Source organism: Equus przewalskii, chromosome 9 (genome assembly GCF_037783145.1).
Source record: "Equus przewalskii isolate Varuska chromosome 9, EquPr2, whole genome shotgun sequence".
Lineage (NCBI taxonomy): Eukaryota > Metazoa > Chordata > Mammalia > Perissodactyla > Equidae > Equus > Equus przewalskii.
Genome location: NC_091839.1, coordinates 81,865,601 through 81,880,706, shown reverse-complemented (window position 1 = coordinate 81,880,706; position 15,106 = coordinate 81,865,601). Strand labels below are relative to the sequence as shown.

The 15,106-nt window shown below is 47.1% G+C and overlaps 1 protein-coding gene across 1 annotated transcript in view; it reads right to left on the bottom strand.

Annotated features, from left to right (window-relative positions):
* Window positions 1-13,280, bottom strand: part of PEX7 (peroxisomal biogenesis factor 7) — a 91,002-nt gene extending 77,722 nt beyond the window's left edge. The window contains exons 1-3 of the mRNA XM_070559442.1: window positions 13,085-13,280; window positions 10,831-10,888; window positions 9,623-9,773 (exon numbers count right to left, since the gene is read on the bottom strand). Of these exons, the coding sequence (XP_070415543.1) occupies window positions 9,623-9,773; window positions 10,831-10,888; window positions 13,085-13,202 (327 nt within the window). The 5' untranslated portion in view covers window positions 13,203-13,280. The remainder of the gene's footprint in view (window positions 1-9,622; window positions 9,774-10,830; window positions 10,889-13,084) is intronic.
* Window positions 13,281-15,106: the final 1,826 nt, after the last annotated feature.

Here is a 15,106-nt window from a genome sequence, read left to right as displayed (position 1 = left end):
CATTAGCCTCTGGGAAGGAAGAGTCACAGCATCCTTCTAACTGCCCTCTCCATCAGTTCTTGCTCCTTCCAATCCATTATCCACAGCGCATAGGAAATAACCTTTACAAAACACAAATTATCGTCACATCCCTGCAGAAAGCCCTCCAGTGGTTTCGTACTACATGGCTCCTGTAACTTTCCATCTTCACTCAACACTGAGATGTGTCCATGCTGCTGCTTATCACCCAAAACTATGCATGACTTAGGGATGCACACACAAGCAGTAAAACTAAAAGGAAACGCAAAGAAAATATAAATAGAAAATTCAGGATAGTGGTTACTCCAGAGGGAAGAAGGGATGAAAGAAAAACAGAGGGAGATGAGTAGAGTCAGAAAAAAGGAGATAGAGGAAGGGCAGAGTCGGTATCCAGGGCTCCAATGGTGCAGGTAAGTTTTATTTCTTAAGCAAGATGATGACTATACAAGTGTTTATTATACATTTTACATCTTACATGTATTTTATATGCATGAAATTCTTCATAGTAAATTTTTAAAAATCTCAATGTCTTTCCACTGATCTTAGCATAACAGCTAAAATGCTAACTGTTCCAGGCACACAGGCTCAGTCCTTCCCCTTCAAGCACGCACTCTCCTCTGCCACTGATCCTCTTCCTCTGGCCTCTCCACCTGGATAGCTAATTCCCTTCAGACCGAAGGATGCCCTCCTGTCCCTTCCCCAGACAAGATCCCCCTCTGCCTGCATGTTCACAGCACTTACCACACCATAAACTAGACACCCAGCAGCTTAGCCTCTCCCTCAGAGGGACGAGGGTCCTGCCTGACTTGCGCATCTTTCCAGGAAGCCTGGCACAGTCCCCTGCAGACAGGAGACCACGAAAGCTTGGGAAGGAGCAAAGGGACAGAGAACAAAGGTGAACAGAAAGCAGATCTCCTGGTGACCCACTCCTCCTCTTTCCCTATCCCCAAACCCCCGCCACTCCCACTCAAACAGTGGAAGTGGCAAATGGTCAAATTAAAGATAAAAAAGAAAAGAGAGAGATGCAGTTTTGCTTCAAAAGCAGGTCGTCTGAAGGCCTATCTTGTGAAGTTATTCTTGGTAGTGGTAAAGAAAATTAACTGAGAAACTGCAAAAAGAAAAAAGAAAACCACTCAACAATATTTTGTGCTGCTTTATGAAATCTGAACCTCATCAAAACCGTAGCTTGAGAGGACAAATTTTATTATTGAAACCAATTCCCAAAGAGCTCGTTTTTAATCTATTGTGCAGTACTGCCCTTTTTAAGTTGGTCTATTTAATTAAAAATCATCAAATAAAAACTATGTCCGGGATGTTCACATTTCTCTGTATCAACATAAAGGAAAGGGACACTGACTTTTCATTACTGCGTGATTAGAGAGAACGATTTCTTTCAATGTAAAACTCAGATAAAAACGTTTTCATTGTGGAAATTTAAAAATGTGCAAAAGAGTAGAGAAAATAGCATAATAAATCCCCAGGTATCCATCACATACCTTCCAGAAGTATCAGCATGTTGCCCATCTCGTTTTGTCTGTCCCATTACTGACTGACTGACTGCCTGCCGTATTTTAACATCAGACCATTTCATTCATCAACACTTCAGCAGATGAGGACACTGCTCTTTTTTACACAAGCTCAAGGCCATTCTCACATCTCACAAGATTTACAACAGTTCCTTAATATCACCTAACACTTAGTTCATACTCCTATTTCCCTGATCGTCTCAAAAATGTCTTGTAACAGTTGGTTTGAATCAGGATCCAAACAAAATCCACATTTCACACTTGGCTGTTCCATCTCTCAAGTCTCTTCTCATCTTCCCATGACATGTATCTGCTGAAGAACCAAAGGGGATGGTGCTGTGGAACCTTCCAACTCTGGCTTTGGCTCATCGTTTCCTCACGGTGGTGTCTAACTTCTACCCGTCCTACTTCCTTTAAATTGGACGTTAGACCTGGAGGCTTGATGAGATTCAGTTCAATCTTCAGCTTCCTGTTGTATTAGGAGGTGTGTAATTTCTGGTTGACCCACTTTTAGTGACACCAAAACCGTTCAGAAGATGTGCTGATCTTAAATTAATGGCTTTAGCATCATGGATGATACTTCCTAGAGTCATTATTTCACTAGGGGCTACTAACTGGTGATTTTCTAATTCTGTTAATTCTTCTGCATTTATTAGCTAGAATTCTGTTATAAGAAATTTCCACATCAACTGTTTGATTACCTCACAATGAAATTCATATAGGAAAGGCAGGATAAACGCCTTGATTCCTTATCTTCATTTACCAATTTTCAGACTGAGGCAGTTGTCCTAGTAATCTTCAATGGTGACCAGCTGTTTTTTTCATCATACAACTCCATGTAATGAGTGAAAATGTACACACAAGTGTGTGTCTGTGTGTGTACAGTGTTTCAATCCACTGCTGTCACTCTTCCTGACATTCAAATTGTCCCATCACTGGCCAGTGAGAGCCTCTTCAGGCCATCTCTTCCAAACTTTGACGTGATCCCAGTGGCCTTTCACTGCTTTCTGACACTAGATGATGTCTTGGATTCATCTCGTATGTTTCCTGCCCAGTCCTGGAATCGACTGTTTCTCCAAAGATCCCTGTTCTTTCTGGTGGGAAACAGCATTGGGAGGCCATAGTCTGGGCACTAGGGATGTTCACTGTAACTGAGTTGTCAATGCTTCTAGGTCTTTACAATCCAAAGAACTAGGAAACATGTACACTTTTAGAGAAAACTAAATCATGAGTCTATATGGATATTTCCCATTCAATTTTTTTTTCCTGCTTTTTTCTGCCCAAATCTCCCCAGTACATAGTTGTATATTTTAGTTGCAGGTCCTTCTAGTTGTGGCATGTGGGATGCCGCCTCAACATGGTCTAATGAGTGGTGCCATGTCCGCGCCCAGGATCTGAACCCTGGGCCACCAAAGCGGAGTGCACGAACTTAACCACTCGGCCGTGGGGCCAGCCCCTTCCCGTTCAATTTTAAGATTAAATGTTTCCATTTAACATCTTTATTTTCATATCACTTTTCTCTTAACTTAAAACTTTTGGTTTCTAATGACATAATTACTGATTTGCTTTATCTTACAATAAACATAAGAGAGTTTCACAATAACAACATTGATTTTTCTGAACGTAGTTTAAAACTCCTTTGCAATTCTTTTTGTTTATCAGACATACCCCATTAGGTATGTACAGTCACAATACTGTTTTTAAAGTCACTAGGTTAATTTGTTTCTGTCTTTTTTTTTCAATTTTTAGCAATTGCTTTTTTTAAAATTTAAGTTGTGATTTTTAATTATGTAAAATATTTCAACTGCTCCAAGGTCAAAACTATAAGACAAGTTATATTTGGAGAAATCTTATGTCTATCCTTGTCCTCTCTCCCCCCACTCACTTTAAAGGTAACCATTTTTATTAGCTTTCGAATTATCTTTCCATCGTTTCTTTTTGAAAAATTATAAAGTATATATTTAACATATTTAAATATATATATATGCTTGTATTCCTCCCTGTCTTACATAAAAGTAAATTCTACATCTATTTAAACCGCTCTGCCAATAATTTCACTTCATAGGATATTAGCTTGCAGCTAAACTAAAAATGATTTCTAGTTTCATATGATTTGAAATTATCAAATAAGATTGCATCATTCTCCTACATATGTTTCCTAACAGATTCTAAACTAGGAGATATGGGGTTCTAACTCCTAGGTGAGACACACTCGCCAACTTGCTATGGAGACACATGCAGTGCTTGAGGCCTGCACGGGGTACATGGCAGAGAAACGACAGCTATAGCAGCAGTGGGCATGCACGAAAGCCATTCTCTACCCAAACATATTCCATTGCAGTTTCCACCTATTTAAAACTATTATTTTCTCTTCTTTAAAAAAAAACCAGTTTCAAAGCTTTGAGGTTAAATGGACTCTGAGTGACCACTTTGCAAGGTAAATCAAATAACTCCTTTTATTGAGTAATTTTTTAAATTTACATTTTGAATCTACAACCCCCAAAATACTAGACACACATATTGAGGCCATCGGATTGAAGGCCTACTAAGCTAAGACAGTGACTTCAGAAGACTGCTGCCCATTGGGACCATCTGGGAGCCTCTGACTAACACTACACCCGGCTCCAGTGCCCAGGCAGTGTGATCAGGATGAAGATGTTCACAAGCTCCCTTGGAGATTCTACTAAGTAGTAACGTTCGGGAACCACTGAGTTAAGACCAGCATTTTCTACTTTTTTTTCATTTCAAATACTAAAATTTCAAATACCTCAATTATAGTCTAGTCCTACCTAACATCTGAAAAAGTAGAGTGAGTGGAAAATGGCTAACACTTACACATCCTGTTTTCTGCCCACAGTGCGTGGCCCCAAATAATACAGTCAGTCCATGTCTCTCCTGAACGCTCGCAGCATGAAGTCCAACCCCAACCAGGCACTGAAGGCCCATGAGGAAGGCCCCTCACCACCTTCCTGCGTCGTCTCCCACCATCCCACTGTACCCTCCATGCTCCCGTCACACAAAGGACTTGTGGCTGCCTGGCCTTAGCATGCTCTCCCACAGACCGGCCCCTCTGCAGATGCTCTTTTCTACCAGAAATGCCCTCTCCCTTTGGGCTGCCTGGCAAACTCCTACTATTGCCCAAGACTCAGCTCAAACAGCATCTCTCTTGGTTCCCTCTTGTGTACATTTCAGACACTTCTTTTCGGCATTACCACATCATATTAAATGGTTTGCCTGCACGTCCCAGAACCACCACCAGAGACGAGCACCTGAGTCTTACTCATATTTGCATCTTCAGAGACTAGCATATGCCTGGCACATAACATGTGCTACCAGTACAGACAGATCTAGCTTTTTTAACACAAGTCCAAACTTTAAAAGACAAAAAAAGTGAATGCTTTGAAAACACAAAGATTGAAAAGTGGTAAGAGATATTACATCTTACCTGTAGTAAAATCCAAAAAGGGAGAATTGATTCAACTGACATATAATTAGAAACTATTTTTCTCTACAATCACAATTTTAGGGGAGAAAGTGTTAAATGGCTTATAGATTATAATAAAAATCTTACTGCACTAACTTAATCCAGAATGAATGGCTAAGCATAACTAAAGATGCAAAAGGAAATACATCAAGTTCAATTGTGTCCTGAAAGAAAGCTAGATCCCCTCGGTGACAAACCTGCTGTGTAGTTTTAAATGTAAATGCATTTTTAAGGGAAACAAACTGGTGTTAAATCCACGACTGGTTGTCATTCTGGATTATTATTTTTTATGGGCATCCATCATTATAAACTTTTCAGCTTCTATTATTATCAAAGGAGTAAATAATTGCTTCTTTTTTTTTTTTTAAAGATTTTATTTTTCCTTTTTCTCCCCAAAGCCCCCAGAACATAGTTGTGTATTTTTCAGTTGTGGGTCATTCTAGTTGTGGCATGTGGGACGCCGCATCAGCATGGCCTGACAAGCAGTGCCATGTCCACGCCGAGGATTCAAACAGGCGAAACCCTGTGCTGTCAAAGCAGAGCGCGCAAACTTAACCACTTGGCCACGTGGCCGGCCCCGGATTCTGTTTTTAAAGTTACACAGCACATCTTTACAATGAAATGTATAGTTAAATACATTTTCTCCACAACAAGATACTGATAGCACATACTTAGTTCAAAGATAAGTTTTTATAAGCAATGATCAAAAACTTTAAATAGATCAAATATCTTTCTAAAAAATCCAGCAAATTGATAAAGTATTTTTAAAAATTGTAACAAGCACACTGAAAACTAGATATTGAAATAAATATTAAATTGAGTCTATGTCATTTTTAAAGTCACTTTGAACCCACTCTCAATAGCACAGTGCTTTAAGTCATAAAGCAGAGGAACAAAATTCTCAGTTCACCCTCTTTCTCTCCTCTGAACTGGTTAACTTTCCTCTTCTTCCACTCCTATTACATATTCAGCAGCAGGCTAAGCTAAAGGTATTTCATGGGGCTCCAAAGACAGAATGGCCTCTGCAGATGCCAGACAAGCAACACGGAGAAGACTGGATTCCTGCTTTGACACCAAGCTTAGAAGCCACACCCACAGACAACGTCCACAATTTTCTTTGTCTTCATTTCACCGAGACCTTCCTTCCTCGAGGCCCACAATACGTCTAGGTCCTGGACTTCTTGCTTCAGTACCTACTCATCTGACTCTGAAAACTGACTGTTGGACATTTCTCAGACAGTCACCAAGTGGCGAAGTGGTAGCTGGAGGATGCCTAACTTGTTTCCTGTGTTTCTAACCCTGTTCTAATAAGAGAAATAATAATAATAGCTCATACTTACTCAGTGCTGGCTCTGTTCTAAGCACTTGTAACAACCCTATGACACAGACGACTGCCATCCTCAGTTTGCAAATGAAGAAACTAAGTTTTAGGAAAAACGAGTAACTTGCCCAGGGTCACACAGCACATAAGTTATAAAGCCAGGATTCAACCCAAGGTTGACTGAAACCATGCTATTCATCCTTATTCTACACTCTCTCTCATAGGACAAAAACGACTCACTGTTTGCTATTCTTGAACACGTTAGAGGAAAAAAACAGGAATGAGTTATGCTCATTCACTTGTTAATCTATTCAACAAATATTCATTAGCTCCTCAAAACTCTCTTGTTTGACCTTAAGTCCTCTGAAGTGTTTCTGAGTATTTGGCATAAGAGAGATACTTTGAATAAATGCTGTATTCCTCTTAAATGAAAAATGCCAAATATTTGGTATTATAATCCTAAGCTTCAAGTTGAGAAGTTCTTTCTCTCAGTCTCACGGAGGACGGCTTCTATGAGTACCCTATGGTGCTCTATTCACCACCCCACTTGCAGTAGTGTGATTGCACTAACAACTGTGAGAACAACAAGAAGCAATGTGGTGGCAGATGTGTCTGTGACGGCTGGCTCCCTGAGAGCCAAGCCTGCTTTCCTCCTGGCTCACAGAACCCTAACTGTGTCCTTCAGAGACAGCTCTGCCCTTTCCTCGCCCTTGGCTGAACCCTGCTCAGGTGAGGCAGGAATGGTGGCTTGTTTCTTTCACAGGTGACAGGGTTTGGACTGGGCCAATGACGCTCTTCTGGCCACTGAGGTGTGAAGAGGCGTCTGTGTGCTGTGGAGCTTTGAAGAAGCTTCTTCTCACTCTTAGAAGGAGTCCCAAGACAGGGATACTCACTTCTTTTGCTCCTTACCTTGAAGGGTGATAAGATGATACTCAGAACTATAAGCAACATATGAAGAAACCCACTGAGGACAACAGGTGGAAAGCAGGGAGAACTTGGGTATCTGATGGCACGGCCAACCCTGAATAATCAAGACAGGACCATCCCACCCCCACATACTGGGTTATGTGCAATAATCAACTCTGACTGTCAAATCCACTTTTAGCCGTATTTTCCATTACAGTAACAGCCAAGGCATCCTAACTGATACAAACACTTATCAAAAACTGCATTTGAAAAGAGAATAAGGAAGGACAACCTAGAATAATAGTCAGGAAAAAAAAAACCCCACACAGTATGTCTTCAGTTCAAAAAATCCGGTTATGCAATTGTAGAATGACATAAACCTGGTTTAACAGCAGTTCAAATAATAAAGATCAAGATGCTTTACTAGCAGACTCGAAGCAATTCAACACTGTGACACGGCTGAGGAACACAGGATGATATGAGAACCAGAGGTTCCAGATTATGGTGGCAAAGTCTTATAAAGCTCAATACCGATCACCACATTTCTGGAATAAATTAGGTATACAGCATCAAAAGTCATGAAAGACAGAAGAGTGCGTGAAGGAGCTTACCCGGAGGGGAAAGATAGACCGCGTAACGTGAAGGCAGGCTAAAGGAGTTAGAAAGGCACAGTCTGGAAGAGGGAAGACTAAAAGGGGCACGATGGCTCTTGTTGAGGGTTCTCCTAGAAGCGAGCATGACCCTCATCTCACCATTGCAGAGAAAGGCATTAGAAGCAATAGTTGGTTGATATGGAAGGTAGGTTTGAGCTTAAAAGAGCAAACTTTTTTAACCATTAGAGCAACCTAAAAGTCAGATAAGTTATCTCAGGAGATAGTGAAATTCACTTTCACTGAGTGAAGTAAAGACTGAGTGACCATCATCAGGAAAATTCTAGAATAGTAATTCCCAGAGAGTAGTACATAGACCACTAGTTGTACAAGAGATGATTTTAACTGTTATATACATTTTATTTTATTCATTATATACTTACTCCAACATACACTAAAAGCTAATAAATGTACATACTAAGTTAGCCATCAATCCCATGGCTTCATGAATATAACTGTTTTAGGATAAGTAAAATAATAAAGTTCATTTAAAGAAAAACATTAAATCAGTATATCCCATTTAACATAATTGGATATACTATTTTATGATCTGTTAGGTAAAGCCCAAAAATGTACAAAGATAAGCAACACAAGGCACTAAAGATTTAAGAAAAAGAAAAAAAAACTTTTGAGAGGAAAAACATTAAAACAAACAAAAAAGGAAAACATTAATTATAAATGGTATAAGAAAACAGCAAAATCATGAAGGTACCACAAAAGCATCTGAATTTCGGACATGCTGATCTGTGGGGATTCTTGCGTTGAACATCATGAAACTGAAGTCCTCCTTTCCCAAAGTCGTCTCAGTATTCAGTGATTCTACGAAACATGGTCATCTATGACTACATTTATTCAAGGAGGCTTCACAATGAGATCGAGGGACTAAAATTTTCCACTCCACTCTTAGAAACATTGATTTTCAATGGCTATAGCTATAAAATCATGTCCGGAATCTCACATAACCATTCTTTTATCACAAAAGACTAAGGTTCTTGCATCTAATACGCATTTCCTGAAGGCCTTCTAGGGGCCAGGCACTGTGGCAGACACAAACTCGAAAGTAAACGTGCAAGTTTTCATTTGAAGGATCTATTGCTACTTTGAGGAAAACTTTAAAACATTTAAGGTCAAACACCAAAAGAGAATGTCTTCCCCATCACGTTCATTAAAATACATATGTATGTGAGTTAACAATGAAGGCCAAACTACTTTCTATGCTACCCATAGACACACACACAATATCCAGACACACGAACCAGATTTAGATTTAAAATTTCTTCAGTAAGCCCTGCCTCAGATTCAGTACGAGATGCTCTTGCTCCAATATATTCTGAAAACCCTTAGGAATCTTACTGAAGCCCTCCAGGCGACCTTGTGCAGTCTCTGAGAAAAGTCCGCTCACCTCTGTCTTAAGGCTGTGCAGGGCAGGCACACCCTACAGTGTGAAGACAGCGGGGCCCTCTGGAGGAGATGCAGCAGTGTGCTCAGGACTGGAGGCGCTTCACTGACTCATGAGAAGCCTGACCTTTTCCTGCTTCCCAGCTCCTCAGGCCAAGAGGTGTCTTATGTTGAGTAATCAAATAATAAGTGACATCTACCATGTACAAGAAACACTAAAGCTCAAACTTCTTGTCCCCTAAAGACACTTCCCCATGTTTCCATCCCCAAATGGATTTCACCCAGAGAAAAACAAGCAGCCCAGAGAGCTCCTTCCCACCTCCTGAGTGTGTTCCTTGTAGACTTGCAGCGGCCCTGCGGCTTTGGCGGTGTCCCAGAGCTGCAGCGAGCCATCGCCACTACAGGTGACCAGGACGTGTTCATTGTTCTCACTCCAGGTCACATCAAACAAACCGTCGTTCCACTCAAAGCTACGCCAGGAAAATTAAGACAAAAAATCTAGTTATACAGGCAGCTGAACATAAAATTAAAACCATAATTTTACATTTTTTTTTTAAGTTTACCACATATTTTAACACACATTATCTCACATGGTGTCCACAACTATGGGAGGTAGGCAGAGCAGGCACTTGACAGGTGCAGACTAAGTTCAGAGCCCAGGTCACCCAGCTGGAAAACTGCAGAGCTAGACTGAACTAGTTCTCTCAAACAGACTGGGGGTTACCAGAGGGGAAAGGGGTGGCGGGAGGGCGAAAGGGGTGAAGGGGCACATGGGTATGGTGACAGCCACATACGCGTCAAGGCTAGACTAGTAGTGGGCAGCACGATGTAGTCTATACAGAAACTGATCAATAGTAATGTACACCTGAAAACACACAATGTTATAAGCCAGCATCACCTCAATCAAATAATTTATAAATCAATAAAATAAAATTAGTTCCCCCAACTAGAAATACGGCACTATTTACAGGAGGGCATGCTGCCACTAATGCTAAATTAGTATTCAGACCAATCATTTCAACTTTTCCCACAAATCTTTCCCCTGAGGCACGAGCAGGTAGTTGTTGTCTGATGGGATTTCCTTTCCCTGCTCCACCACTGACCACCCTGATGGAGGTGTCAGTGAGTCCAGCAGTCACGCAGACAAGACAGGCGTGGAAAGAAGACAGGGAACGCAGGCCAGACAAGCCACAGGACGGAGACTTAGCTCCTGACGGGTGGAGCTGAACTGCGTCAAGCAGACAGCAAAGACAGGAACGCCACCCAGACACTAACGCGTGCGCTCTTTCTCATGTTTAAGTTTTATGATGTATAAATGGACACTGAGGGACAAGAGCTTTAGCAGAAAAATGACATAATCACAACTTAATGGCAAAAATAAGTTCTACGCTTTGGAAATGCTGAAGTTTCTTTTATATTGCAAATTTAAAAATCTTTCATTGATCAAAAAGATTTAAAACCTAATTCTATTAAGGCTTTAAGACCAACAGAGAAGACACCTAAGTTTAATAATTAGAGCCACCTTACCTTCTGAAAACCCTAAGCCCAGATTCATTTTGGTCCAATATTAGCAGGGTTCCACAGCCTAAGGAGACAAAAAATCGAGGTCATGCTGTCGAACCTGCGGGCGGCCGTCTAAGGTCAAGGGGGGATCAAGCACTGAGTAGCCATTTTACTACACAAATTTCTCCCTATGGTTATCGAGACCACATACACAAAGTGACAGGACTGTGCTCTCCATTTCTGTCTATACTGTGCTTCAATCATTACAATCAAAATCAGGTTCCCGAGACCACAGGGGAGGACGTGGTCGGTGTCCCGAGACCACGGGGGAGGACGCGGTCGGTGTCCCGAGACCACGGGGGAGGACGCGGTCGGTGTCCCGAGACCACGGGGGAGGACGCGGTCGGTGTCCCGAGACCACGGGGGAGGACGCGGTCGGTGTCCGGAGACCACGGGGGAGGACGCGGTCGGTGTCCCGAGACCACGGGGGAGGACGCGGTCGGTGTCCGGAGACCACGGGGGAGGACGCGGTCGGTGTCCGGAGACCAGGGGGGAGGACGCGGTCGGTGTCCCGAGACCACGGGGGAGGACGTGGTCGGTGTCCCGAGACCACGGGGGAGGACGTGGTCGGTGTCCGGAGACCACGGGGGAGGACGTGGTCGGTGTCCCAGGAGCACGGTGAGGGGAGGACGTGGTCAGTGTCCTGAGACCATGGTGAGGGGAGGACATGGTCAGCGCCCCGCGACCAGAGGGGAGGACGCAGTCAGCGCCCAGGGACCAGAGCGGGAGGACGCGGTCAGTGCCCGGGGACCGCCGTGAGGGGAGGACACGGTGAGCGCCCCGGGACCAGAGGGGAGGACGCGGTGAGCGCCCCGGGGCCAGAGCGGGAGGACGCGGTCAGCGCCCGGGGACCAGAGTGGGGAGGACGCGGTGAGCGCCCCGGGACCAGAGGGGAGGATGCGGTGAGCGCCCCGGGACCGCCGTGAGGGGAGGACACGGTCAGCGCCCCGGGACCAGAGGGGAGGACGCGGTCAGCGCCCCGGGACCGCCGTGAGGGGAGGACACGGTCAGCGCCCCGGGACCAGAGGGGAGGACGCGGTCAGCGCCCGGGGACCCGGGGACCAGAGCAGGGAGGACGCGGTCAGCGCCCCGGGACCAGAGGGGAGGACGCGGTCAGCGCCCCGGGACCGCCGTGAGGGGAGGACACGGTCAGCGCCCCGGGACCAGAGGGGAGGACGCGGTCAGCGCCCGGGGACCCGGGGACCAGAGCAGGGAGGACGCGGTCAGCGCCCGGGGACCAGAGCGGGGAGGACGCGGTCAGTGTCCCAGGAGCACGGTGAGGGGAGGACGTGGTCAGCGCCCCGCGACCAGAGGGGAGGACGCGGTCAGCGCCCAGGGACCAGAGCGGGAGGACACGGTGAGCGCCCCGGGACCGCCGTGAGGGGAGGACGCGGTGAGCGCCCCGGGACCAGAGGGGAGGACACGGTCAGCGCCTGGGGACCAGAGCGGGGAGGACGTGGTGAGCGCCCAGGGACCAGAGGGGAGGACGCGGTCAGCGCCCAGGGACCAGAGGGGGAGGACACGGTGAGCGCCCTGGGACCAGAGCGGGAGGACGCGGTCAGCGCCCGGGGACCAGCGTGGGGAGGACACGGTCAGCGCCCCGGGACCAGAGGGGAGGACGCGGTCAGCGCCCCGGGACCGCCGTGAGGGGAGGACACGGTCAGCGCCCCGGGACCAGAGGGGAGGACGCGGTCAGCGCCCGGGGACCAGAGCGGGGAGGACGCGGTCAGCGCCCAGGGACCAGAGCGGGGAGGACGCGGTCAGCGCCCCGGGACCAGCCGTGAGCGGAGGACGCGGTCAGCGCCCCGGAACCGCCGGGGAGGACGCGGTCAGCGCCCCGGGACCGCCGCGAGGGGAGGACGCGGTCAGCACCCCGGGACCAGAGCGGGAGGACGCGGTCAGCGCCCGGGGACCAGAGCGGGAGGACGCGGTCAGCGCCCCGGGACCGCCGCGAGCGGAGGACGCGGTCAGCGCCCCGGGACCGCCGCGAGCGGAGGACGCGGTCAGCGCCCCGGGACCGCCGCGAGGGGAGGACGCGGTCAGCGCCCCGGGACCGCCGCGAGCGGAGGACGCCGTCAGCGCCCCGGGACCGCCGCGAGCGGAGGACGCGGTCAGCGCCCCGGGACCGCCGTGAGGGGAGGGGAGGACGCGGGCCGCGGGGGGAGCGTGGCCGTGGGGACCGGACCTCCGCCGCCGGCCCCGCCCGCCGGGCGCTCACCCGCGATGCCGTAGTGCTGCGCCGCGGCGCAGGCCAGGCGGCCCGGCAGGTACGGGGAGAACTCGGCCGCGTAGCCGTGGCGGCCCGGCACCCGCAGCGTCCGCGCCGCCGCGCTCATGCCGCCCGCGGACCGCTCCGCTCGGACACCCGGCGACCACCGCGCTCGCCGTGGGAGGTCGGACCCGGAAGGCCGGGCGGAAGTGACGACACGGGCCCCGAATGCGGGGCTCCGACTGGCCCGCGAAGGAGAGGGCGTGACTCCGACGGGCCCATCTTTGCTTTGGGCAAAACAAACTGAGCGGCGGACCAGGCGCGAGGCGGTTCCCGGTTGGGAGCGGCCCGACGGCTGCTGTGTCCGCGAGTCGGCCTCGCCGCGGGGCCGGCTGCTGTTTCCTAACCCTGGGGCTTCGGAGGCTGCCGTCGGGACACGGTGCGACCCTCGCAGGGGAGGCACGCTGCGGCCGGCGCCGGCCCGGGGCCCCGGAGCGCGGAGCCGCCAGGCGCATCCCAGGGGCGGTAAATGGGCGAGCGAGCGAGGGGAGGCTGTCGGAAGCAGCTTTTTTGTTTTTTTCCCAATGCTCTCTACATATACTTTATAGTATTAAGTGCTCAGATGCGGGCTGATTAAGGAAAACTAGGGCTTATTCATTCAAACATCTACCAACGTGTACTACGTGCAGGAGGGCCACGTATAATTTATCCGCCTAACGAGACACTTTTGAGAGTGAAAGAGGGTGCGGTTAATAATTAAGCCTGGTACAGGCACAAACCTAGTCGTATGGTCAGCTTAACTATACGCCAAGTACAGTGCTGGGCACTTGGGATTCAAAAGCAGTGAGCTATAGTCCCTGCCCTCGAGAAATTAGTCTAGTAGACGTGTCGTCAGTTAAGCAGGTGCTATGAGAAATGTATATGGGGTATTTAAAAAAGGAAATTGTCAGGGCTGGAGGATGGGGATGGGAGGAAGAGCTTCAGAACAGAGGTAATGCTTGTGGTGAGTAGATGATGAAGTTTTCTTAAAATAGACAAGGAGGTGAAGGTCATTGTAGGAGCAGGAAGAACATGAGCAACCCAAGAGATCTAAAACAGTGTGATCGTCAGAGATGGCGGCTGCCAGGACTCAGCCTGTGCAGGTGGAAGGAGTGTGGCGAAGAGTATTGGGGGGAGGGACTAGAGTGTTGTACTGGAGCTGGGTCATGAGCAGTCTTGTGTACCAAACCAAGGGAATTGGATTTCTACTGTAATTTCAACAAAGGAAACCATCTGAGTTTTCTAATGTGAGAAATTAAATGACCAAGTTTTCATTTTGAAAGATCTTCTGGCATTACTAATTTGGAGGACAGAGATTAAAGGTGGGGAGGCCTGTTAGAAGACTTCAGTAATAGTTCAAGCAAAAGATGATAAGAATTTAAACAAAGACTGTGGTAATGGGAGTGGAAAGTAAGAGTCAGATGAAATTTTAAGGGAATAGCTCTTATAATATGTAAGGAACGAGGAGGAGTCAAAATGACTCCCAGATTTCTGACTCGGGTGCCTGGATGGATGCAGGGACTGTTAACTGAAGTAAGGACTATGGGAGGAGGAGCAGGTTTGGGGAGAAAATGAGCTCCAGTTTAAACAGGTGGAATGTGAATTTCTTATGGGCTATTGGACATACCAGTCGGGAGCTAAGGCAAGAGTTCTTATCTGCATGAAGAAAATATGTAAGCTGTGGAAAGGATTGCCCTCACTCAGAAGAGAAAAGGGACAAAGACAGAATCTTGGAGGAAACACCCGTGTTTAAGAGATGGCAGAAGAAGAGCTAGGATGGCTGAGAGGGACACAAGGTGGATCCTATTAATTAATCAAGTAATCTGTTCTGGAATACAGCTCAAATTGGGAGGATTTGCACACTACCCCCTGAGGCATGTTTAGGTGGACAGGTTGGGGTGGGTCCTATATTAGGAAGATGACTCAACAGAGATCATAAGAGTATCAAAGAAAAGAACATAAAACATCTCTCATGGTGCCTGGTGCATAGTA